The sequence below is a fragment of the Notothenia rossii genome (assembly GCF_949606895.1).
Source record: "Notothenia rossii genome assembly, chromosome: 7".
In the NCBI taxonomy this organism is placed as follows: Eukaryota; Metazoa; Chordata; class Actinopteri; order Perciformes; family Nototheniidae; genus Notothenia; species Notothenia rossii.
The window spans coordinates 69081944-69109762 of NC_136905.1; the positions used below are offsets into that span (position 1 = coordinate 69081944).

The 27819-nt window shown below is 40.7% G+C and overlaps 1 protein-coding gene across 4 annotated transcripts; it reads left to right on the plus strand.

The window, feature by feature from the left end:
- Positions 1-7246: 7246 nt before the first annotated feature.
- On the plus strand, positions 7247-27162 carry slc35f4 (solute carrier family 35 member F4). Of its 4 annotated transcripts, none has more exons than XM_079691415.1 (7): positions 7247-7630; positions 24071-24371; positions 24617-24836; positions 24934-25059; positions 25158-25350; positions 25811-25900; positions 26437-27162. In XM_079691415.1, the coding sequence occupies exons 1-7, from the start codon at positions 7399-7401 to the stop codon at positions 26676-26678; spliced, it is 1404 nt and encodes a 467-aa protein (XP_079547541.1). In that variant the 5' UTR covers positions 7247-7398; the 3' UTR covers positions 26679-27162. The 4 variants fall into 4 exon arrangements, with proteins under 4 accessions (XP_079547541.1, XP_079547544.1, XP_079547542.1 ...); XM_079691418.1 differs by having other exon boundaries at positions 7488-7704; XM_079691416.1 differs by lacking the exon at positions 7247-7630 and adding an exon at positions 16774-17331.
- The last annotated feature ends 657 nt before the right edge of the window (positions 27163-27819 follow it).

Sequence of the window (27819 nt, forward strand, 5' to 3'; positions counted from 1 at the left end):
CACAACTATTAACTATTAAGAAATAATCATGTTTTTACAAAAAGTTCTTTAATTCGATTTTTAAAAGTCATATATTATACTTACCCTGGATTCATCTTTAGTCAAATACAATGAATTCAGTAAGCTGTTCTGAAAATAGAATTTGATCTCTATTTCACAATGCATTTATGAATTTATAAAAAACTATAAATAAATGATGAATTGAGGCATTGCTGCTTAGGTAATGCTTATAATGTGTTGTAATATTAACGTTTAAGTAAAGACAAGCAGAACAGACAAGAAAAAGATATATGAGAATCTATGACATACGCCGATAATGAAAAACATCATCATCATCGCTCTTGTTGAGTGTGAAGGGCGGGAACATCTCACAAGCTATTAATCATTAAAGCTAATGAGATGACTCTTGGTAATGGCTGCATTTACTTTGAGTCCACATACATTTTTTATATTCAATTGAAGTGTTCATGTTTCAACAGAAAGTAAGAAGATGACAGATTGTAGATGTGTTTTAAACCCTGTGTTTGTATTGTATGAAATAGTAGCCTTTACACTGCAAAGTCAATGTGTATGTAGTATTATTGATGTAGATTATGTAGAAAAGGTTTAAAGTACATATTTTCTCCCAAAACGACAGCTTTTGCTTATCGGCCAATTCAATCAAATTTAATTCGACCTTTGGCATGTTATCTGCTCTATGGAGGCATAATATATCTAAAGAGAAGTTATACTACAAAAATGTATACAAATAAAACTGCCTAAAAGTATAGTAAGGTCACTATAATGTTTTATTGAGTACCACAGTTAAAAAAATGCCAAAAGTAATATGATATCTTCCATTCATATTAACCCAAATTATTATATAAGTGGATTTACAACATTGCAATGTTGATTTAAGATTGCACAGTCAGAGTAGATAATCCCATCACCATTAGGGGTCATTGCTCAGTTTTGCTGCACAGCAGGAGCTTGGGACATTTTCTTGTTATAAAACTCCTTAGGAACTCGGCTCTCAGTGAACATTGATTCTCTGTAAACTCCTCTGTGCTGAGACATGTGAGAGGGAGTCTGACCCTGTCGCTTAGCCACCATTGATGAAATAATAGTTAAATCAATCTGAATCTGAGGGCAAAAGCAGCATTATGGGTGACGCTCAAGGGTGCACAGAGTCAGCGGGGATAAGGATCGATATTTCTATAAGGAACTGATCGGAAATGTCTGTGCAAAAGTGCAAGTCGTAAACAACTTGCTCATCAAGAGTTTCAACATTGTCGGCTAGGAAATGGTTAGCATATTAATCAGAGAGTGGAAGAAGAGCGAACGTTGAATTTAATAATGCATACATCTATGATTAGAGCAAATTAATGCAGTTAACATCAAACAAACTGGCAGATTTATCCTTTGATGGTCCTTCTGTGATGAGCAGCTCCCAGTTGAGAATATCTTCAACCTTAAGAACAGATTCAGATTCAGTGCAAAACACAGCATGTTGCCTATTTCAGCAAATATCCTGCAACAGCCCTGCAATCAAAGTCATTTTGATCATGGTTGTATGGTACCAACATGTACTGTATATGAGAAGATGATCGAGATTGACACCAGTTCTGACCCACGAGAATGTGTTCATCCAAGCATCTCCAACACCTTGCTCTGGGCACAAGCTACAGGACACAAATCTGCGAGAACAAGGGCGTTGTCCTCATAGCCTTCTTCATTCAAGAACAAATGACAGCAGCAGGTACAGAAGACTCTGTGGATAATTTACAAACCACTTAACAGAGCTTCCACTCAATACCCATCTCGACCTTGACTTCCCCGTGTCAGCATGCCATCAGAGTTCAACGAGTCGGTCTGAGAATTTACCCTCCTGGCTGATCCCCTCCCTGTATTAGATCTCACTTAATGAGCCATGGGGCATTAATCTGTCGTAGGAGCTGAAGATGGACACTCATCTCTTGATCATCCAATCCCCTACACTAAAGCTGAGGCTGAGCTGCAGGTGGAGGATACTATAGTGTAATAATCCCCAAAATCCCCACAAAAACTCACCTCAAAAGCTGCCGTGTATTTGATAGAACATTTAGTCCCGATTGATCGTCTGTCAGTTATACTGCTATAACTGAGTAACTGCTTCTGGCACTGATCTCCTTCTGATCCTAGTGTAGGATGTGAACAGGTGAACTCACGTGCCTCCTCCCCATCCAGTGCTGCAACATTTTAAGGTGAGTTTTTAATAATAGAACACAAACATGTATAACTGCACTCTTACACATTAAGCACAACCAGGCAACACCAGACAGCACAAAAACGTATCAATTATTAATGTAACGTTAATGAAAACATCCAACAACCCTTTATAAAGAGCAGATAGAGGCGCCTGGTTGTTCGTTGTTGATGTGTATTTTGTTTGGTATTATGTAGCCGTGTTCCTGTCAACACAACAATGGTGCAATACAAATAAAATATCTGCAGATGCAATTCGTTGGACAGCATCTGTTGCAATAAATATCCTGAAACAATCTAAATTCCGAGCGTGTAAGCGTGAGACAGCCCTTTAGCTAATATCGATGTGAACATACTATAACTAGCCATCCTGCCTGGTCAATCACACTAAACCCCCCGTCCCTGCTGCCTTCTTCCTCGGCCCCCTCACACTGGCGGCCTAATCCATCATCCTGACTGCAGTGAGGAGGGATGGAGCATGCTGAAAAGCAGCAACGAGGGATTTAACTTTGTTATCTCCAGAGACCATAAATCTCCGCCATTCTTCTCCTCCCAGATTCTGCAGGTGAGATCAGGTTAAACTTCACCCCGAGAAACACTGCCTTTGTCCACTTCAATACAATGGGAAAAGAAACACCCTGCCTCATGGTAAAATGATGAAACATGCCATGAAGGATGTGTCGATTAGGGTTAGGGTTATGTGCATTTGGCTGTTATGATAGTTTTTTTGCTTTCTCATCGGTTTGTGTAACAACTTAATTAATTGATTATTGTTTTGAGCAGTCCTTCAGTTGCCTCGAGGATAAATGATATCACAAACAGTCTGCCTTAACGGAGAGCAAACCTTCCAACCAATCCTCAACAGACACATTTAGACATCTGAAACTGAAGGTGCCTCTCCACTGATAAGCTTTACTTGCTGTAATTGAACATTGATGTTTGAGCTTTCACTGTGCAGAAGTTTATTTTGTACAACTTCTGACGCTAGAAAGCTGTTTTCAAATTATTACGCCAAAGTAGGACTCAGTTGTACTTTTCTTAAATCCGAGAATTAGAGGTATTATGAGTATGATTTTGTTACATATCAACTATTTCAGAAGAAAAGCAACTCACTAACGTGTGATGTGGATTTTTTCCCTGTAGTTTACTGTGTTTCTGGGAAAAAAAGACATACATTATTAATCAAAGAAAAGCACTTTCACATGAGATCTATGAATTATTTTTTGCCGCTCAGCTCTGTAAATCTCTTTCTTTATCTTCATCTTGAAATGGACAATCTGTGTAATACCTCCAAATGTGTCTAAATATACTCACATTCAAGGCAAGACCCAGAGACATAATGTTTATAGAGTAATATACCGCACAATGAATAATCCTCATGCTGTATTCTATAAACATGTTCCTCTTCTTGGAAATCTCCTTTGGTGGGATGGAGAGCCTCACAGTGACATCCAGGCATTTGGAATTGTATATTGATTTTTCTTTAGGCAATATAATATAAGGTCAAAGGTTAGGTGCCTTTCTTATGTGCAAGCCACATGTTTAAAGCATATTGTGATTTTCAATTTTGCTGATGGATTTTAGTGAAATGCCTCCAACGTCTCCCGTCAGGCAACGTTTAAATCATGTGCACATGCTTTCCAATGCAGGGTCCATGTGGGGATGACTTTCCGAGAAGTGGATATATAGACAGTTGCATGTGACATTTTCATGAGCAAATACCCTCTCAGTTACAGTAGATGTAGTCAGCATGTAGGCTAATTGCCTGCTGGGTCTGTTGTACAGTACATGTGACAGTGCTGGCGCTCCTATGAGCTACACTATGTATTGTGTAATGCACATACAGTATTTAACCACCTTCAACTAAAAGCATGTTCGAACACGAATTAAACATGGCAGGGAAGGATTTGGCATGACGAAGAGGCGAGGGTCTGTGAAAGTCTATTTTTAAAAATGCAGCCTGGTCATTGTATATTTTATTTATATGCAGACTGGTATCCCTAAATGAGAGCAAGCAAGCTCGTTCTGCAATCGGTGCCTTGAGGCAAAATAACTTCGGTTGCTGAAGAGAGACAAAGAGGAAACTAAATAGGCCACTCTGCAAGACTTCATAAGCAGGTAACGGTTTTTCTTTGCATGGAAACAACAAAGAAAGGTCATACGAGACTTTAAAGGACATTATGATATTTCATCTTGCAGCCACAATGAATGAAAGAGAGTAAGTAAAACCTAACTCTGTGATGCTGTTCAAGAGAGTCTGCTGTATTATAGGAAGAGAAATGTCAGATTTATTTTCTGTCATTGGTCACACATTATTTGATTGGAAATTTGAATATTCATTCTGTGAATATGCTCCAATAGGATTATTTATTCCGAATTGTTCATACATTCAATGCACTCGGTCTAATTAAAGCCTTAGATTACCACAGAGAACTGGTGATCAAAGTTATTAATTATTTACCAAACTTTCAAACGTGACCTTTGCAGCCATGCAGCCACTGTTGAGCTCGCCATATTCAAATGACTGTTCCTTCTCCTGCGGAACAGAACCCCTTTCTCTCTCCCCGCTGCACGAGCCAGGTTATCTTTAGTGCACATTGAATATTTATACAGCAGGTGGCTGGGGAGTTGGTCACTGATCTCCAAGGTGACTTGCTGAGCCTCTGTGGGGGGTGTTGGCGCGCTTGGGTTTGCCTGGGATGGAGTCACATGGGACATATTGTCTCCTCAGTGTGTCCTTTTATTCCACTTAGGCAAAGGATTAGGTTTTATTGTTGAATGCCTACAGCAAGCGCAGAGGATAAAAGTCAATGAGCTACAGAAGAGTGAGGCAGTTACGGTCAAACTATTTGATTTATATCCAAAAAATGCCATCAAATCTCAGCATGAAAATCAGAACCAGGATCTAAAAATAGAAGGCACACTCTGCACATAATAAACACAGCTGTACAACAAGAGAAAGATTGTGCGTCACATCACACGTGAAGCAAATAACGGGAACATGTTTGAGGATCTAATAAACATGATAATAGGCTGTGGGTTCTTTGAAATATTCTCCTGAATTAGACGAGGTTAGAGGAGAGGAATGCAAGGCAACGCTCAGCATGCACAGAGAATTTGTGTTTGGGGATGCAATGAATGCTAATCGTGTTGTCTGAGATTGAAGTCAGCCTCATTCCATCTTCGTGGCTTGGGGACAATAAGACATGATATTAAAAAAGATAGGAGAATCTTCCTTTCATGATGGCTTTTAAGATAACACTCCAAGGATAGAATGATTTCTATTGAGGTCACTTGGTCGTGATGACATGCATGTGTGGATTTAAAATCTAAAAGGCTAGAACTTGCATTGTCACAGCTCATGCATAAACCGGATTCTTAATGTGGGTTATGGCTGCATAGACTTTCAATGAGCCCAATGCTGTCACAGAGATATTTTTCCATTGAGTTGATTTATTTTAAAGCATAAGCAGCAGATAGAAAATAATACAGAGTGGTACCTGGAACATGAGGGGAATTCACCAACAAATGATCTTCCAATATGGCTATTTAAATTGTGTTTTGCATAAACTATACCAACTTGTAAAAAGCCACAACAAAAGTAGGTGATTGGAGACAACTTTTCTTGGACTGTAGCTGCACACTGTTGTCAGAGGGTGTCCAATAATAAATGGGCAAATCTCAAAGAGCGTGGAGAAACTTTCTGGGCACTGGCTTTTTATTGTTGTAGCCACAAAGCTGTCCCTGCACTGAATGTGTGAGATAAGTGCTTTGGAGCACAAACAAACTGAAACAAAAGAACATGAGGTGGAGATTGGTTTAGTAAGTAAGAGAGGGGGAGGAAGCACTTCTGGAGTCCAAGGGCATCATAAACCCCAGCATGTGTCTGCACAACAATGCCAACAGGGGCGCAAATTCTCCACACACCGGGAATCGATTTCACACAGAGAGAGGAGGACTTGGAAAGGACTTGGAAAGAGGCGTATCGGAGAAACACTGGAATACTGCATCTTGTGTTATTGGATTTGGAGCCCAGTTTTCACATCTGCAAGCTGGGGGATCCAGTCAAGTGGAGCTTCCTCGAGCCAAACAGAAAAGCTATGGCCAAGGAAAAGAGAGGAAAGAAGAAAAGGGATTGCTCTGGGTTTAAATTTAGTATGAAATTCATGTCATGATAAGCGTTTGAAAAAATATAAAAAACATTCTATATGGCATAACATAATGTGCACACACTTCCTAATCTGTAAGCCATTCTAGAAAAAGTGAATAACGCTCATGGCCTGTATTTAAATGTAGAGCGGGGTCATTACAACCAGTGAGTGAAACAATGTGCCATATTCGTTTTTCATACATATTTTATAGTGAACAGCAAATCGCAACACTGAGGGCTTTGAAAAGAAGTAGTATGATAAAGGTGTCAAAATATATTCTTGGTTTGATATTTTTGTGTGGAGTTAAATGAGAGGATTTGTTAAATCTTTTTGGTGTTTATATTTTACAAACAGCTGCGAAAGCAAAGTTATTTTAGGCCGGTTATCTACTGGTGATTTATTTTTAGATACAAAATGCAATTCAGAGAGAAATATTTTTTTAGACCAATAAAGCTCAATAAAGAAGCAATTATCAAGCACCAATTGAAATGTTACAAGAATATCACAGTGGTGCCAAAGAACACTTTTAACATCACCCGAACATGAACATTACAAAAAATATCATGGTTACTGCCTTCATCAAAGGTTTTAAATCAAATACCAATTCGTATTCTCACTTAGGGAATTATAATACCATAATGGAGGAGGAAAAAAAGTATTAAATATTAAAGCTTTAGTATTTGACAGATACCATACAGATTTGTATTTATATGAATGTGTTTTTATTAAGGGTGCAGTGGGTCAGCTCTTCTGCTCCACACTGCTGCTGAATACAGCATTTTCTTTTTGTACCTTTCCTAATTGAATTCAAAGCATGTGATAGTTGTGACACGCCCCCTGGTGGTCGGTGTGTGCCAAACTCATGGACAGTGATAACCTTGCTGCTCTGCGTGCAGGAGCATCACTGAAGGAATGTGGATGTCCTGCTCGTGTTTCTAATTGTTGATGCAGCCCCGGGGGTCTCTCGCAGGGTGATCAGGGCTCATCCCCGGTCTCTTCTCATCTCTGTCCGCTCGGACCAACAATGCTAAGCACCGAGAGTGTTTTGGAGAGTGCTGCAGACCAGTCTTGCATCCGGCTGGAGCCCCTGGTGAACACGCACTTATCGGGAAAGACGACGACGACCGGTGGCAGCTGCGTTGTCTTCACAGATGGCAGCACCAAAGTGACAGCCAACGGGGTGCACGACATAGAGGACCGGATTCTGAGGATCACCGGCTACTACGGCTACAACCCGGGGTACTCCAGTCATAGAAGTGAGTTCAAAGAAAATAAAGTATACTGATGGCATCACCATTGGATGCGACGATTTCACGCCTTTCCTTGACAGGTGCGTGAATTGAAGATAACAATTTTATGATGGAAATAAATGTGTATCAATGTTTATTTTTGTACCCCCATTCACACAAATCATCCTATCTTGCAAATCAGTATTTAATTGTGCAAAATCCACTATTGCAACTCAGCTAATTGGGTTTTAATCATTGCTATTATAGAGCAGCATGATGTCAATCACTGTGAGCTGGAGGCTGGGTGATGCTGGCCCATCCATCTCTGAGGTGAGACAGAGAGAAGGAGAGACAGAGAGAGATACATAGAGAGAGGGGGGAGAGACTAAACAAAACTAACATAGGCTGAGCATTTACACAGCAGAGTGTCATGCCCGAATGAAATGAACATTTTCAAATTTCAAAGTCAATTGTTTAACTGTAGCCTAATGTTGTGCACATCAGATACTCATGTTCTGCAAACATCACTTACGCAGCAGCCTCATGTTCAATTCCAAAAATTTAATTAAAACAATAAATATCCCGAAGACAAACACAGCCGCTGCTGCTGTGGTGCATGTGAATGATGCCGGCTATCTCCTGACGTGTTTGTGATTTAACAGCACTTCAGTACTTTAAGCTTGCCTGTAATTTTCACCCATCAATGTGGTTTTGATTGGTAGAGCAATGCTCTGAATTTTGCTGACTCGGAGACAATGTCTGGGATTGGAGAAGGGAGCTGATGGTGCACTTTGTTCAGTGAAATCTTGCCCTCCAGTTCTGTTGAAGTACGGCCCGTGCTAGTGGGATTATAACAAGGGAAAAGAACAAACATTGCAGTGTTCTTTGCACAGCTAATCAGTGCTTTTACAAATGGCTTTATGGTAATGAAGCAATGGGTGCAGAGCAGCATTTCAGAAAGTTTACACCATTAGAGAAGTCACAGGTTCTCATCTGGGCTTCCTAATTAAGTAAGTAAGTACATGTATCTTTATTTATATAGCACCCTTCTGTATAAAGTGCTTTACATACAGTACACAATATACACAATACAAAATACAACTAATTGGCTTATTCATTGTACTGTGTCCTTATGCTATACAATTTGGATTAACTGGTGCTTTTCTTAAACAAACCCCCCAAAATCAAATAGATCGTCTCTCTGTGAGCCTCTTTCAAACGCTGGTATATACTATCCTCCCAAGTGAACTGAACTTGTCGTGTAAGCATCCTAACTTCCCTTTCTGGCTGTTATGTAAGCTAAGATACAAATACATGACTTAGAGATGTGTGCTTAGAAGAGAGGTGCTTTAAAATTCCTGCTCAGACCTAGTACCAAATCCTCTGTGACACAGCGCATTACTCTGACAAACTTGTTTTGAATCTAGAAGGAAAACAAAGATAGGGCCTTATTCAATCAGTTCAGCTGAGGCTTCTTTGGATGAGCTGCGAGCACCTCAATGGTCTCTTAGATAGAGACTGAGGAAAAGGAAACGAGCCTGTCTCTTATTAACTGCCTCCTGTGTATCAGGGCTGTCAGTTGCAGTCATTAAAGCATGAATGCAATCAAACGCTTTCATTTGGGAATATATCTACTCATCCAGATTCATTTCTTGGAAAAAATTACCTGATTAACAAGGGGCACCAGAAACTTCAGAGAGGGATCAGATTGAACAACTTGGACATTTCAAGGGCCTTCAAAGAATGGTGATATCGTGTAACAAAGGAGAAAATGAAACGCCATATTTCATCAGATCATATTTTTCACAAGAGAGCTGCAAATATTAATGGCTTAGTTGTTTGTTCATATATGAATCGCCAACTACTTTGATTACCTTGTTTTGGCAGTTTTTCTGAACAAAAAGGTAAAAATCCTGATTCCACCTCCTTAAGTTGGCAAATGCTTTGTTTACTCCTCTATACAGTAGAGTAAACTGAATATCTCGGAAATGCCCATACAACTAATCAATTAGCCGCTAAAGATAAATTGTTCATTGGAGCAATAGTCCCTAAATGTGTTGCATCTATCAGTCGATGCATGTATAAGTTGTCTGAATAAAAACGTCAACTTTGACAATCGCTTAATAATTTAAATATTTTTTAAAACACAAATACAATGCTTCGTGCTTCTCAAATGTCAAACCAGGCTGCCTTTCTTTATATCATAGCAAACTATCAAATAAATAGAAGATTAGTTAATAACGAAGATAATTGCTAGTTGCAGGTTTGTCCCATCTCAATCTCTCCTAGAGTATACCGTAGCAGACAAGGATAACAGATTGGATGTCGCCTGTGATGTAATTGAAGGTATAAGGAGCAGGTGGGGATTGTAAAAGCATCAATGCCAGGACTATGAGAGCCAGTGTATCTGCCAGGCTCGTGGTTATTACATTTCTCCGATGAAATATACCATTTGTAGCTCTATGTTTCTCCATCCATCCATCAACTGATTTGTATATATGCCAGAGTCAACAGAAGGTATTCCTCAGGGCAGCGTACTTGTCACCATTTTTCCTGCTGGCACAGCTATTAAACAAGCCGCTGCTGGTGCTGTCACTGTGAAGGAGTCTGGTTATGTTCACACCCGACTCTCTCTTAAATGTTTTTGATCCTCCTGAGCAACAACAATGTGGAAAAGTCACATTTGTTGCATGCTGCTTGCTGCCTCAAAGCATCACACACTTTGTTTCCATGAGTTGAGAATCACATGTCCCTCCATCTGAGTATCATATCCTATGAAGGTTAGGACAAAGGACTGCATAAATAGGACAGTAGGCTTACCCTGCCAAGCTTATGGGGTAATGACATATTTAGTAAGATTCTGGTGCCAGTTTATTATTGCCACTTGCCATCTGCGTTGAATTAGAAGATGCCTCTGAGGGGGATTGTGGACTACATTTGGGTACAGGCTGTAATTCAAACAGCAGGGTCATTATATAAAGAAAATGGGAAGGTAGACATCTTTCCAAAAAAGCAAGGTGCACTGCACCAGTTAAAGTACACTTTATGGACAACTACTCAAAAAAAAGAGAGAAATTGTCAAGAAATTCACAGAAAAGACAGGACAACATATTATATACAACCGACTTGGCTGCTGCTGGAGGAAAGAACCAGAGTGTGTGCAGTAAATTCTTCTTCAGCAGCATCTTCCGAAAACTATTACAATAATTCACTGTGTATCTCTTTTTGAGTCTAGCTAATTTAGAAAAAGAGCAAGCCTGTAGTGTGGGCGCTCACCCCGCAGGGTAAAAAGGTAGGATGCAGGAGGAATGACAGGCACTTGTTTTGGCAGTCTAACTCAGCACTGTGACTGTGTTTTTCACTGCAGGCATCACAGCAAGACAACAAAAACACACAGGCACTCAGAGGAGAATTTTGAGGGAAGGGCGTGAAGAGCAAACATTTATCACAATGGGGTGTGTTGTTTTGTGCACTTCAGTATACAGAGAATGTCTGGGGAGATGTACAAAGAAAGCTGCCTTAGAATACATTCATGCTTGTACTGATCGGTAATTCCTTTTGCATTTTAAAAGCATTTATATCCAGTGTTAACAGCTGGTAAAAGGACTGTCTTCCTCAAACATTGCCTAAAACCTTCTGTATGTGCATGCATTTATTTTGGACTGTCCCGTTCCCATGCCTGCTCTGTCAGGGCTATTTATAAGCAGCCCAGCGTCAAATGGGATATGAGCTTTGCCTGAACGACTCCTGGAGTACTGCTGGTCTATCACACTTCTAGGAATGAGTTAAAACCCAAGTAATGGATGCAATATTTCCTCACAGGAGTTACAGAACTGCAGTCATGACACGCATGTTGTAGAACTGTATGTCAGTAGACTCAATATTTGTGGCCTGCCCAAACAATTCACTTCATGGCTGATAGATTTTTCCCTTGAGCAATTATTTGTAAGCAAAACAATTAATTAAATAATAGAAGGGCACATTAAGTGAAGTGTGTTTTATGGCCTTTCAATCATGCTTAATAAAAAACACTCCTTTCAGCAGCCTGACACTGCCCTCTTGTGGTCTGTAAATGTAACAACAACAATAAATCTGAATCAGAATCAGAATACCTTTATTAGTCCCACAGAGGGGACATTTGCAGCGTTACAGCAGGAAAGAGCCACAGACAGCTTAGTGTTGCATAATCTTACATGCGTTAAAAAAGTACTAAGTTATAATATAATAAACAAAATGCTAAAAAAGTACTAAGTTATAATATAATAAACAATATGCTAAAAAAAAGATAAAAAAGTTACATCATTTTCAAAAATACAGATCAAAAACAAATCCAATCTACAAATAAAATCCTGTAGCAGTTCTTAGGATTTAGCAGCCCGGTATATATTACAGTTATTAAAGATGGCAATATATTGCACATAAAGCGCATATTGCACATAGTTTGACGGTATTTAACAGCAGCAAGTTACACAATCTACAAAATACAAGATACATACCTTGTAACAGTAACAAGGGTTTAGCAGCCAGGTATAAATTACACAGTTATTAACGGCATATATATTGATTTAGTGGCCAGGTATAAATTACACGGTTATTAATGGCATATATATTGCACATATTGCACAAAGTTGGTTTGTATTTAGCAGCAAGGGGTGTTATAGTCTGTGTTGTGGTGTGTGTAGGAGGGTCTACTAGGGGCAGTGCTGGTTGTAAAGTATGACCGCTGCAGAAAGGAAGGAGCTGCGGTATCTCTCCGTGTGACAGGTGGGGTGCAGCAGCCTGTCGCTGAAGGTGCTGCACAGTGAGGACAGGGTGTCCGGGGTGGGACATATTGTCCAGCAGGGAGGACAGCTTGGCTGCCATTCTCCTGTCTCCCACCACCTCCACAGTGTCCAGAGGACTCCCCAGGACAGAGCTGGCCTTCCTTACCAGTCTGTTCAGTCTCTTCCCGTCAGCAACCGAGATGCTGCTGCCCCAGCAGGCCACACCATAGAAAATGGCTGATGCCACAACAGAGTCAAAGAAGGGCTGAAGGAGTGCCCCCTGCACCCCGAAAGACCTCAGTCTCCTCAGCAGAAAGAGTCTACTCTGTCCCTTCTTGTACAGAGCAGCAGAATTATCAGTCCAGTCCAGTTTATTGTTCAGATGAACACTCAGGTATTTGTAAGATTTCACAATCTCAATGTCCGCTCCCTGGATGTTCACTGGTGTCGGGGTCCACGTCCTCCACGTCCTCCAATGAGATGACAGACAGAACATTTTAGTACCAAATCTAATACCTCCGTGTTAAATCAGCATGAACAATTGTATATATTTGTGTGTCTGCAAAAGCCAAAGTTAACCACAGATTCCCTGAAACTTGTATTTTAATGTACTGTATAATTGCATTGAATACTGATTTTACATCTGCTTAGCATCCAGGGCTAAGTTAAAGGGTTATTTCCCCCAAATTACTTAAATGCATAAACATATTCTTACCTGTAGTGGCTTTGAAATGTATTTCCCTGAGATTTCTGCGATCACAAATCAACCGAGATGACAGGAATTCACTTGGTGCTGAAAGCATCAAATGAAAAGTGTAATTTGAATAACTTGTCTTGGGCCAAGTAGTGCAACTGCTCTGGGGACTCAAAAGCCCAGAGGACATTTACCTAATTGCAAATTTGCTAAAAGATTAGTGTACCAACAAAGACAGGTCCGGCATTATTACCTGAGTATGTGATTTTGCCTAGTAGAGAGAGGTAGACAGGTATGGGTAAATAATAAAGCTACAATTAAGTCTGCTCTTGAATCCAACAGTGGATCACTTTGGTCACCAAAACATATGTAATCACTGATATATGCATTTTTCATATGACCAATAGGACACTGGCATGAGTACAGTTCAGCAGTTCTGTACCTCCTTTATGGGAAGATATTGCAACCATTATTTGGAAGTTGTTTTTGCTGGGGTACTCATAAAAAAGGGTAATGCCACCATGTTTTTTTTGTTTTTTTCAATAATGTCCTTTCCACTGGGGATAAATGCACAAACCTCACTGCAAACACCAGGACTATTACTACAAAAATAAATAGGCCCTATGAACACTGTCTTTAGCAATGTATGTGATTTATCCAACACTGTTTCTAAACACACATTGCTGTTGAATTTAGAAACATATGATTTCATTGCTTTAATAATAGCAAATAAAAGTCAATTGATTTCCATTGGTGATGGTTATGTTCAGCAGCTAATAGATTTATAAACCTCAACACACAAAACAACAATTCCAAAGGAAACACAGCTATGGTTAAGTGACATAAAACAGACTGACTGTGGGTAAATGTTAATGTAATCCATCATGTTCACCACTAGATGTCCTCATCATCAAATGTTCTAAACGCATTGAGTGATGATATGAGCTCCAATGAATGGAAAGTAACAGTCTGCAGGACTTAATTCATAGTCTGCCCAGTCTCCACTACAAATATAACCTCAGCTGCAGGAAACATTCATGCCTCTGTTTCTCATCTCTCATCCTCTGCTCCTCACTGAGAGGTGAAGAGAGAGGCGAAAGACAATTAGCAGCTTGCACCATAAACTGAGGAGCATCGGTTCATCTAAATGACAAAAGATCCTGAATTGGGAAAATGCGTCAGTACAGAGGAGGCCATCTGTTGCTATGGAGGTAAAGAGAGAGGATGATGTACTATAGTGTGCTTTGATCTGTGATGCAACAGCTCCATTGTGTTAAATACACTAAGCTTCCTGTTTATTATTTACACATATCTAGGTTATAGACGGTTAGGATGTTTGGTTTTTGTTGAAGCTGGTTTTGTTGTTTGAGAGGTAATAATTCAACGTTATGGTAATTTTGGTGCATTAGTTTATGTTGGTGTTGATGTCCTGGTGTACGACATGGTGCTTAAGGGCTGCAATAAGTATGAACATTTGAACACCTAAAAACAATGTGAAAATAAACAATAGAGAAAGGAATGATCCCTTTGTGTCTTATATTTGAAAGTGAATTGGGGCCTCTTGTAAGTGTACGACACGTGCTCCAGGTATTTCTCTTAATCTGATAGCGATAAGCATCCCGGGCTCTGCTGACTCGGCCGTTTTCCATCCCCTCGCTGTCTAGCTGTTGGCTCCTCTCATCAGCCGGGCTATTTTAAGTTTAACCCTCCTGTCTCAGGGGATCCATACCCCCAGCTCATCCCGGTTTACACCAAACCAAATATTAGTTCAGCCACCATGTGAAGCCTCATCCTCACAATGTCACTCAATGCATTAGTGTAGCACTCATACCGTCACACTGACTCTGACCATGGAAATTAAGTGTGATTGCAATGGGATATTTTCCTTGAAAAAACACAGTGTTGTTTCCTCAATATGTGATATTTCATCCAAACAAATATTTATTTATTACCTTGGTTTTACTGGAAAATGGCCCTGCATTGTTTCCATTGTAACAAACAGCCAAACAATAACTGTGCTGTCTCGCAGCCTGGGGATGCACACAGAAGAACTCTGATCTGCTATGCTCTCTATAAAAGTGCCAGGAATGTAGCTGAGAGAAACAGGAAGGGAGGGGCTGGACAAAACAAGTTTAAATATATTGCGCATTTCAGCCAAAAGGCAATTCAAATCACTTCAAAAGCATAAAGACAAAGTGCAAAGGAAACACATTATAAAAGGTAAAACTCAAAACTGGCATCAACCCGCCAAGAGAATAGAAAACAAAAAACAAGGTCATATAGAATAAGTCAGGTATAAATTATCATTAGAGTTACAGTGATGTGAAAGCTATTGAGTATTCTTCTCCAGCATAGAGAAGCATACTGCATGCTTACTTTAAATGCTTTCTCTATCTCAGGTGGGAACAGTGAAGGTAATAGTGTGACTGTTCCTGGCTTGGCTAGTATTGATTTTACTGGTGCGAGGCTAAGCATAGCATAGGTTATATTAAGATCACATTACAGGCTGCAAGGCCTCATGTGTCTGACCGCATGCACTAGACACTGATATGTTGTTTATGTCAAGGCTCAAGCAATATTTAGGTCCATTAATGTTCAGGCAGATTAACCACAGCTGGAGATAGATTAGACGGAGGGCTTTCCTTGAGATGGAAACTCCAGGCCGCAGTGACTCACACGGCCCAGACTCACCCTCCCCAGGTCCTCACCTTCTGCCAGTGTCAGGGTTTCCCCTCACTGTGAACTGTGATGGAAAAATAATGTAAATAACTTACTGAAATAGTATAATCACAATGTAAATAATTGATGTAAAAACACTGTTAAAACGTCCGGCACAGACATTTCAACTTTGATTAAAGTGACTGCCAGTCAAAAGGGCTTACAGTAAGTAGGCTACCGTAGTTGGACCTGCAATAGAGCCGAGTAGCATCAGCGGTTTCCATTATGTTGTTCCTTACTCTAATACATTTTCCTACAAAATCTAGTACCATAATGTATAAATAAAGGAATTGTACCTTAGTGTTTGAGTAAATGTTACTGTCTACCACAATAGAGAAGGCAAATATTGCTGATCTGCCAATGGAAACAAAAAGCAATATATGATCAGATTGAGGAGAATAACACACAGAAGTTGTGGTCACCTGTTTCATGGAGTCAACATGAGAGGCACAAATAATGTAAACTACAGTGATTTAGACCCATTGGATTGGAAAGACACAAGTTAAGGTAGCAGGCATATTCCTATTTGTATGGAAGATGGTAATGTCGATAATGTGTGCAGCACATCATAGTAGTGATATGTAAATGTGTACCAGTGGTGTAAGTACCTTGTGGGCAGAGGCTCGCTTATCTCCTAGTGCAATGGGATACTTCAGTGGATTTGTTTTATATATAGGACTTTCACTTTTCTGTGAAGCTCACTTTGTTATGCTGTGGTGTAAAGCAACAGAAGAAAGCTGTTTGAATAATCTGTCTCTCAGAAGTAGAGAAGATCAGGAGCTGTGCCAAGAAGGGAGAGAGTCATTGGAAGATGGGGGACAGGAGTATATTGATAGAGGGAGACAGGGAGGGAAGGCATGACAAGAGCCTGGTCAGGTAGAGAGGTGAGCGGAGGAAAAGGAGGGAGAGAGGGAGGCAGCAGCTAACGCAGCATAATTAGCCTGGGCTGCTTGGTTACCTTCCAAACAAAGCTGCTGATTTGTGGAGCGAAAGAAGAGGAGGGGGAAAGCGAGAGAGAAAAGAAGAAGAGGAGGAGGAGGATGAAAAGAGATGAGGGGAGTGATTGCGCCATGCCAGACACACTTGAAGCTCAGTCTCCCTTGGAGACAGTGGCAGCACTGGATCACGGCATGACAGTGCAACAGTAGAGTCTTCACTTCACGGCACTAACTCTGAGCTATCTCCACTGAGCTGTGTCACTACAGAGAGTCAGAGCAGCAGTAACAGAGAGCGCTGGGCTGGAGAGGAACAGGGAGTCAGGACTGGAGTGCTGGGAAGAAGAAAGAAGAGTTTGACAGAGCTCTGGGAGGAGGGGGCAATCGAGAGTGTGAAGAAGAAGCAGAGGAGTCAGGAGTCTGAGGATGCACGGAGCAAGCAGGACGAGCTGCTGAGCAAGCAGCCTGGGCACATTTACTCACACACACACATCCTCACACGCTTCCCAAGGAAGGACAGTGCGTTGTGCCCCCAGTGGAGGATGAAGAAGCACTCAGCCCGAGTGGCTCCTCTCAGCTCGTACAGCACCCAGGTCCTCACCTGCCCCATCTCTGAAGGTAAACCCAAAGAACCGGAGAGGCCCAGGACGCCATTTACAATCAACTATGAATAGTCAAGGCGCATGTGTCGGCATGAGATACTGGCAGCGTTAGCATAGTATAGGTTGCTTTAAACTAGAACTAATTAATAGTGCTCATTGTTTTGGACACATTTTACAGATAAAAAACGTTTTTCCATAAGGCATCAATGAAGTGATGTGAATGTGTTCTATTCAAGGTGGATAAAGTACTCAGATAAAGTAGTAGTACCACAGAATGGTCTACTGTTACCAGCAGAAGTCTGCATTCAAAATGTTGCCTATACTTTACAAATGTATTTGCATCAAAATGTTCTTAAAGTACCAAACGTAAAAGTATTCATTCTGCACAATGGAATATATATTATATAGATTTGGATTAGAATTATTGTTGGATATGTTTTACTTTATCAACTGAAATGTGTGGAAATCACCAATTGATCAATGTAGATTTAACCTATTATAATGCATGACTCATTATTTGTTGATTATATATTTGTATCATTATTCTAAAGTTTTCAGTCACTTCAGTTTTAAAATAAATGTAGGGCAGTAAAAAGTACAATATTTGCCTCTGAAATATAAGTATGAAGTAGCAGGAAATTGAACTACTCAAGGTAAATACAAGTACATCAGAAGTTGTACTTAAGTACAGTACTTGTATATGTGCATGTGACTGTCCACCACAAAATCTAATGAGCAGCTTAATTCAACACGTTTTACCACCTGGGCTTTTTGAAACATATCACTTTAGTGTCCTGCTGGAAGAGTTTGGAAGCTTAATGTTGACAGGAAGTGTAGTTGTAGCAGCAGCATCTGTTTCTGGCTGCCCGGCGCTCATGGAAAATAAAACCAAACAGGCCCAAATTCAGCGGCTTTCACATCTGGTAATTCTGTCCACCTGCCCTCCATTCATCTCACTGAACATTACAATTCACTCATCCTCATCCCATAACCAACAGCCTTGTACTTCACTTAAATCCCTTTACTTTTTATCTGTGTAACACAAATGACTGAGTGGTGCTGCTATCAATATCATCATAGCTATGTTTCACATCTCCTGCCGTGACTTGGATAGAAACGTAATGCTGTTTGGCCCGCAGTAAGCCTGCCCAACGCTGCAGAGGCAACTCTGAGCTTCATATTGTATTCGGCAGGGGTCCATCCATCAATGTCACTGGCATGCAGTGTCAGTGAGATAAAACACAGAATGGATTGAAATGTGAGGTTCGAGCAACCAGCTGCGTCACACAGACTGGATAAGCTCTGTTAATGGGTGCTAGCAGTGAGTGATCCTCTGCAGCAATGGGATTGCTGTAATGAAATGGCATGATGATGACGCTGGCTAATGCTTTTTGAACACATTTCTTAAAGGTAAAGTTTAGTATAGTATAACTCAGGATAGCCTTCATATAGTAAGGCATAGGTATTTTAGTTTGAAAAGAGGTGGAAGCTTGTCCCAACTTCAAATGTAAGTGCATACTCTAAGCAGCTCTATTGTTAGTGGTTTGATGTGTCTTTGGAGAGTCTATATTTTAAAGTTTAAGCTTTGGATCATCATATTTAAATAAAATAAACCTTTAATTTTAATAATGCACCAAATGATGTCTGATGGATGATGCTCCATGTATAGGTCTAAGAACTTTATTAATAGCACTCTTACATTTTAGCCAAACAATTACACTCTCTCTGAGTTGACTGAATAGCACTTTTTTTACTTCAGTGAAGTATTTAACAGTGAAACTATGCTGACAGGCTGTATCTGTCAGGCATTATTGTTTCTCTTGCAACTTTTAGCATCAATACTAGTCAGCAAATAACCTGTCTGTTATTTTGGCCACGAGAGTCACTTTTATGAGGCACGGTAATAGTAGAGTTATAATATTACTGCATCTTGGCAGCAGATCAGCCTGTAGTGGCTTTTACCTCATCAAAAGAGGACAGAAGAGCCCGTATCCAACACTAAAAGCTTTCATTTTTTTGTCAGTGCTGTGAAACACGAACCATCTTAGCTGTTGGACAAGGAGTAGCAGACATAATGAAAAAATCAAAAGAATAATAAAGCTGCTTCTCTCTTGCAGCAATATCAGATCTTAGTTTTCCAGTGTTTAGCAACCACCAGGCTCATTAGGTTGATTAAGAATTGTAGCTGTGACAGAATGTAATTACACCAATCCCTCGATGATCCTGTAAGAAAGAACTTGTATTGTGTTCGACATTTTTGTTTTCCCCACAAGCTGTAGTTCTGCTGTAAGTCAAGGTGAAACATTTTACAGACTCTAGGCTAATGCAACACTGATGTAGAAACTAAGTATACTTCAGTGCTGCACATATGGAGAGTTTGTGGTGCCTTTACATGATTTGAGTATTTCAGTTTTATGCAACTTTGTACTTGCTTAACTACATTTCATATTGTGTTATTTACTCTATTAAACACACATAGTCGAACATTTTATGATCTTTGAAAACCCCTAACCCTTCCAAACCTCTCATATGGCTTAATTGAAGTCACTTATTGAAACGCAAGGAGGCACAACTTTCCAAAATTCTCAGAAAATGTAAATTCTATAAAATAGTAAAACATATGAATGCACAATTTGTGTAGCCAAATATTTTTTTTCATTTCTTCACCTTGGTTAGGAACAACTGGACTTAATTACCCAAATGTGTATTAAGTTGTTAAAACGCTCCAACATGATTGGATACAACAGATCACTTTTTTTATTTTGTATTAAGCAAATGATCCTCTCCTCGCACTAACATGAATCTGATCGGTCTAATCCAGTGGTTCTCAAACTTTTTCTGTCAGGCCCCCCCTTTGGAGAAAAAAAAAAGTCGGGCCCCCCCAACACAAATAGTCAGGCTCAGTGGCGGCGCCAGAAATTTATTTTGGGGGTGCTGTGGGGTAGCTTGACGTTTCATAGAGGGTGCTCAAACATTTAGGGTTTCCCATTAATGTACCGGGCGCTACAGTGGAATTTTCTACTGCAACATTCCCCACGCATATACACAGTGAGACAGTTACAATGAAGGCTCGATAATCAGCTCACGGCATAGGGTAAAGTGCTATTTTTATAGGTGGTGTGTGGACCTCACATAGGGGGGTCCGGGGGCAAGCTCCCCCGGGAAGATTTATTTTTAAATATTGAAGTTAAATGCATCAATCTGGAGCACTTTGAGAGCAAAATGAAGAGATCTATGGATACATCTCTCAACACCCATATGAAACAGAACTGTAAACAGATTTACTTTTTCTTTATGGATATTTTACAAATCACCCTTTTAAACGTTATTCTTGTTTTACTGCCATATAGTATTTCATACCTGTTTTTCATTTATTCTCTTATTTTTTTATGACTATAATGATCATATAAACGTGTGCCTCAGAAATAATTGTTTACATTAATCGTGAACAAACCGTTTGAGACCCACTGAGATAACTTAGACTAAAGTGAACTATCTAAACACTGAGAGTCCTTTAGCTCAGGGGTTCCCAACCCCCGGTCCGCAGACTGGTACCGGGCCGTGGAGGTGTTACTGCCGGGCCGCGAAATGGCTGTGAGTTTATCGTAATATTTGCAGAATTAGAAATATTTAAAAATATTTTATCATTGTTCATTTATGCACAGAGAAAGTTACCGGTGCGCCAATAGGAAGTGGAGCACACAGGGGACAACCGTTTAATCGCAGACTGTTATGTTTATGTGGGGAAGTGGCAGTGCATACATTATTTGAGATATATTTCGAACTCGGACTTCATTTTAAGGACATTGCGGCCAGGGGTGTAGAGCTATTTTTTTTATTTGTAAAACCTCCTTCACTTCATGAAATGGCTGCAGCATCAGGAGGCAGCCTCTGAGAAGTGCAGCACCAGCGTGTACACACAGCCTTCACTGTGTTCCCCACTGCAGGCTGCTACGTTTCACACACACACACACCGAACGGCCTGATTATTACCCCTATTACTCGTTGTATGAAGGAAATGTCCGGTCACAAAGGCACATGATGTGTGTGTGTATGTGCTCTGCTCAGCTCCGCTGTGTGTGTGTGTATGTTTGGTGTGTTTGTGTGTGTCCAACAACGGCATTTGTTTTCAAATTACCATGAACAGTAATTTACACACATCTGGCCAACTCCATAGGTATGTGGGTGTTCCCAAAAGAAGTTAGTTTAATCTTAATCTCGATGTAGTTCTAAATGCTGTCGGAGTGCACCGGAACGAACGCCCCGGTATGACGTTATTATGGCTGGCAAACAAGCCTAGGGGTCTCCCTGACATTTCAGTTATATCAATATGTGTACAGTGGTCCTAATTTGTTTTGATTGTATCCTGGTTTTAAACGTTGTTAATATGTTTTGGATGCATATTGTTCTATTATTTGTTACATACAATGTAACAGCCTGATATTGCCATATTAGGCTATATTATATTATATATTATATTAATATTTGTAAAGCGGTCCTAATTTTTTGTTTTAATTGTATCCTGGTTTTAAACGTTATTAATATGTTTTGGATGCATATTAGTATTTCTTCAGGCTGTTAAAAACAATTAGCCTCTGTTGCCACCTGCTGGTGAGTAAATATTAAAATCAGCTAAAATTGACAACCGGTCCGCGAATTTTTTTTAATGTATCTGCCGGTCCTTGGCACAATAAAGGTTGGGAACCCCTGCTTTAGCTCACTGAGTCTCTCAGTCTGACAGGAGAGGACTCTCCTCCACTTTGTTGTTGAAAAAGCTCCTTATATCCGTTAGCGTAGCTCGCTAGCACCAGAAGCTAACAACAACGATCCCCGGTACCAGTGCGCTCTCTCTCTCTCGCTCGCGCACACAAAAGGGCTCGTTCCACACACACACAGAGCCGAGCTTTAATGAAACACAGAGACCCAGACGGAATAGTACTGCATCATATTATTTTCGAATAAATAATTTTTAAATGTATGATTTTTTATTTTTTTATCTTTTACATTTTTTTTTTTTAACATTTTTCCTCCTGGTCTCTCGCGCCCCCCCTGGTATGCCTCTGCGCCCCCCAGGGGGGGCGCGCCCCCCACTTTGAGAACCACTGGTCTAATCTAATCACCATTCTTTCTCAGGTATAACAGTTGCAGCCATGGGTTAGCTGTAATACTGTTACTGGGTGCCAGCTATGATCTGATGCTTTCATTGATCTTATTAAGTCATTTTGGCAAGACTGTTGAGTTATTTTCTGAATGAAATAGGTGGCTCTGTAAAAGATACCTGCCAATGTAGTGTGGGGTGGACTCACCAGTGTAAGGGTTTCACACAAACAAGCCAGAAAATATCACTATCGTTATTTGATCTAAGGAATGCGCTTAACAAATACTGTTGCGGCTTTCTTTTGGATGAAACTAAAACTAATTAACGTACAATCCACTTTCCTTCATTAGACCTTTCACTGTTTCCTGTTGAAGTCTCACTGCATTTGACAGACAAAAGAGTGTCAGATGGAAAACGAGATGCCCTGCTGCAGCAGAGGGAGATACTCTGGGTACAAATGCAGGTGCTTGCAGCGCTGCAGTGTCTGCAGCCATGGTGGAAATGGCAGAGATTCCCGTGCTGAGCTAGCAAAGGGGGCACAGGCAGCAAACATCCAGCACATGTCATCTTTTATTCCTGCCCTGGTGTAAATTGATCACACTGTTGAAAGTTAAAGAACAGAATCTGAGCTCTCTCCAGAAATGCTCCCACACACAGCACTTCACATATTAAACAGCACAGTAAGGGTCCAGAAGTCCTGCAGTCGATTTAGGCACTGGGCATGATCAACCATGCATCACTGGCATAAGATTAGGAATAATCCTCTCTTTCGATCTATATGTAATGTTGGTGGTAGTGTACATCTTTCCCAGTGCTACTCCATGACAATCTTGATTCCATCTTCAGATATATCTCAAAGGCAACATTTTCATAGCAGGAATGTACCAACAGTCAAACCGTGGCTGCCAAGGTTGACATGACTTTCTTGTGGAATGTCATGTGGTTAGGTTTACTCTTGCTTTCTGGGCATCAGCTTTCTGTGCACACCTGACTACAGTACGTGCTGCCTCATGAGGCCACAAAGCTATTTATGACATGCACAGCCAAAATGCTAACCCAACACATTTTTGACAAAGTCTTGTCTTGTGCATCAGCGCCCTTACAGCATGAAATGCAAACTGTGGTAGTGATCACTGAGGGCAATTGATCAATAAATGCTTATGTGCTGGACCCCAGCCAGGGAGACACATGCACCACCCTGTATATACATTAATATAAAGTATACGGAATATACAAGGTTTGGCTAATATAAAGGATTTAAAATACAAAGCTGTATTTATGCAAAGCAATGCGAGAACGGCTTTTAGCTAAATGCTTATATTATGTCATGCTAACATTGTCCTTAGAACAGGAAGTACAAAGTGCACATGTAGAGATCCAAGTGATGGATTTTCTGTTTTCGGTAATACTGTAGTGACATCACTATATAACACTTGTGCTTCTTTTGACCAGCGCTTCAACACATTGTAGTCTAAGGGGTGGGACATTTCTATGCGGTTGACCAATCAGAACAGACTGGGCTCTGGTTTCAGACAGCGGGTGAAAAGAGGTGCTGCAGCACAGCCAGGATTAAAGACCTTTTTCAACATTTAAGCCAAAGTAAAAATGTCACAGTAGAGCCACAAAATATAAATCTTTTTGTTGTGTCTCCCACCAGGAGAGGATGGCTCAGAGTCTCATGCAGAGACACCGGGCAGCGAGACCAGTGAAGAGAGCCGGTCCTATCAGACATGTACCCGAACGGCTCTGAAGGTGCTGGGGGGTCTGCTGCTGGTGCTGTGCGTCTCCTCCTCCTGGGTGGGTACCACTCAGGTGGTAAAGCTGACCTTCCAGTCGTTCTCCTGTCCTTTCTTCATCTCCTGGTTCAGCAGCAACTGGAACATCCTCTTCTTCCCCATCTACTACTCTGGACTGGTGGTTACTACAAGGGAGAAGCAGACTCCCATACAGAAATTCAGGTAAACTGACAATAAAATGATATTTGAATCCAATGAAAGAAGCGTTGATATGGCTTTTGCTAATGTGTGCTTGAGACTGTACGTAAAACAGCTGTGGCAGACGTGTCATTTGAGTTCATCACCAAAATGAAGATAAATAATCTAGTAGTGTTTAAATGTATATGTATATACGTTTTTCATTTGGAGAGGGCAGATCTAAAGCAAAGCCAAGTCTGACATCTCTTTTTTTGGCCCTTGTAAAACAGGGAGTGCAGCAAGCTCTTTGGGGAGGATGGGATGACTCTCAAGCTTTTCGTAAAGAGGACAGCCCCCTTCTCGATCCTGTGGACGCTGACCAACTACCTTTACCTCATGGCGTTGAAGAAACTGACCGCAACTGATGTCTCTGCGCTCTATTGCTGCCACAAGGCTTTCGTCTTTCTTTTGTCCTGGATTGTTCTCAAGGACCGTTTCATGGGGGTTCGGGTCAGTATCCTCACAATAACAACTATAATAAAACTTTCAATAGCTGTTCCTCCTGAGTAAACTAATGCCTGTGATGTCTCTGAATCTCTACCTGCAGATTGTGGCAGCTATCATGGCCATCACAGGTATTGTCATGATGGCTTATGCTGATGGTTTCCATGGCGATTCTTTTGTGGGTGTGGCATTAGCTGTGGGCTCGGCCTCCACATCAGCTCTTTACAAGGTTAGACCACTTCTCAGTTTGAACCACTTTTGGACTGACTCTAAATGCTTGTAACAGTGACTGTCAATGTGTATATTAATGTTTGTCTCACCATCCAGGTGCTGTTCAAGATGTTTCTGGGAAGTGCAAACCTTGGAGAAGTGGCTCACTTCCTTTCCACCATGGGCTTCTTCAACCTCATCTTCATCTCCTGTGTGCCCCTCATCCTCTACTTCACCAAGGTGGAGCACTTGGGCTCACTGTCCTCCCTGCCCTGGGGATACCTGTGTGGACTGGCAGGACTGTGGCTGGGTGAGAGTGCATCAATACCTGTAAAGAAAAGAGTGAATATCAGGGTTTCACCCACCTGTTAAAAGTGTTTGAATTAATTGTAATTGTTCATTAACAAACAGTTAATTTATAGTAATATGTTTCCTTTAAAAATATATGTATTTATAAGATGATTTCTAATTGTTTACATGCTTACAGTCTGCTTTTCACTGCATTCGTTGGCTATTGGTATGCTTTTTGGGGCATTGCTGCCACAAACAGACAGCACAATGTAAACTAGCTGCATGCAAGCTACTAAAAACTACTATTGGTCATAAACTCCTCAACGTACCTTCAAATTAAAAGCTGTAACTAATGACTTTGTCATTTTTGTTTAAGAAAACATTTAATGAAAGAGGCAAAATAATTTCTTCTTTTACTTAACTCATTGATAAAATGACCTGTCGTGTGTGAACTCTAATCTATTCCTCTTATTTTACAGTTTTCAACATCTTGGTGCATGTTGGTGTGGTGCTGACGTACCCCATTCTCATCTCCATAGGGACACTCCTCAGTGTGCCGGGCAATGCAGGTAAAGTTTCCTAAGTATTGTCTTCAATGTATTGGTTATAATTTCTTATTTCTTATTGATATGATTGTGAGAAGGAGAGTAAATGGCCACACATACTGTGGTGCTTGTTTTGAGAGGTCAGCACTTAAGGCTACTGAAGCAAACAGATTACACAGCAAGTCTGCCTCTCTCTTCCTGGAAACCTAATCATCAATGTGCCTCAACACACCCTGCAACTCTTCTCTCGCTGAGGGAGGATCAGGTTGCTAAGGCGACACTAAATGCCTGCAGACGAGTTATTTTCTTTGACCACGATGGACTGCATGAAGGTCGGTGGGTTACGGCCAATTGTCTCCAGACCGCAAAGACAAAGAGGATAAAGTGGACGGCTTGTGCTGATTTCAATCTGCATTAGCTTCACTCATCCCCCTATAGCTGCAGTGTCCTGTGGTTTATCTTACTTCATGTAATTAATCTCAATTTGTTTTTGTTTCTCCCCCCTCCTTCCCTGTTCTGCTCCTCTGCCACACTTCCTGTCTTTCCTTCACCTGCTGTAGCCGTAGATGTTTTGAAACATGAGGTGATCTTCAGTGTGGTGCGCCTGGCAGCCACCTGCATCATCTGCCTGGGCTTCTTGCTCCTGCTGCTGCCTGAGGAGTGGGACTCAGTCACGCTGCGTTTCCTGGCCACCATCGCAGACAAGAAGACGGAGGAACATGGCGAGGAGCTCACAGACTCCAGCGTCCACACACGAAGCCGCAGTCGGGCAAACGGCACTGTCTCTATTCCCTTGGCATGAGATGGCTGAGCTCTGCTAGTAGCCTGTGTTAACCAGTCTTTAAGCCCTGTCTGCAAATGTTCCTCCATGGTGTGGAGGTATGACGGGATTTTTGGTCCACGAGGACTTTATCAGGGAGACAGGAAGTATTGTCTTGAACTTCACTCTGGAGATCTCTCACTAAATCACTTCACAACAGGAGGGGGGGAAGGAAGACATTTATGGAAACTGTTATTCCTGATGCTCAGTCCTGTTCCTCGCACGCACCCAAAACAAGAACTGACTGACCTCCCCTCACCTGCTCTGCGGACTGTATTCTGTGAATATAAATATTAACAGGGCCAATTTGGCTTAATCTTATATGTATTTATGATATTTATTTAGAGCTTTATCAATAAGAGTATTATTTGGAATCTTATTGAATAGTATTATGTACAAGAATGGCAGTTATACTATGCTTAATGTACAGGCTCTTTTGGTTTTGTAATAAAAGACTTAAAACTCACATTTATAGCATGTATTACTTGTTTAAGTAATAGTCACATTTCCAAAATCGGACATTTTAAATTACATTCATTTTCCCAATACACCAGGAAAAGACGCTAAATGACCATATAGTTTAATGATGGCAAAGACAAATGTTTTGTTGTTAGAGTAAAGTTGAGGGTGAGATCACCATTTTTTCCTCAAAACTCAAACTGTGTGAACAGCTTTCAGAGACATTATAAGAACTATTGTTTCATCTGTATACTTTGTATCATGAATAGATATTTTTAGCAGAACTAGGTGGTGTGGTTCATATATTAGTAGGCTAATATGGTAAGTGCATTGCATTGATTTAGCAGTGATGACTTTGCAGAATTATCCTCGCTATAATACATTACGCAATGGTGTATTTAGCTGTTACTTACTCACACAAGCACACACACACATGCAGTGGAAACTGATGAAGATTGGAAAGGATAGTTTCTACTTTAATTTATCCTCTTTCACATATACACAATCTGTGGTAACAATGCGTACCAATCTGCCTGGCAATGGAGGCTCTTGGGACATGTTTTGCTTTTAGAGCATAACACTGTGACAGGCCTCGTCAAAATGACTTAACAGTGTCACATAGCATGTTGCAACGTTACATTTTAGTTTATATAGTGTTCGTTTA

Excerpts from the sequence above, each read along its gene's own strand:
- slc35f4 (XM_079691415.1), top strand. The coding sequence starts at position 7,399 with ATGCTAAGCACCGAGAGTGTTTTGGAGAGTGCTGCAGACCAGTCTTGC. Across the intron at positions 24,837-24,933 it reads ACCGTTTCATGGGGGTTCGG|ATTGTGGCAGCTATCATGGC; the intron begins GTCAGTATCCTC and ends CTCTACCTGCAG. Across the intron at positions 25,901-26,436 it reads CAGTGTGCCGGGCAATGCAG|CCGTAGATGTTTTGAAACAT; the intron begins GTAAAGTTTCCT and ends CACCTGCTGTAG.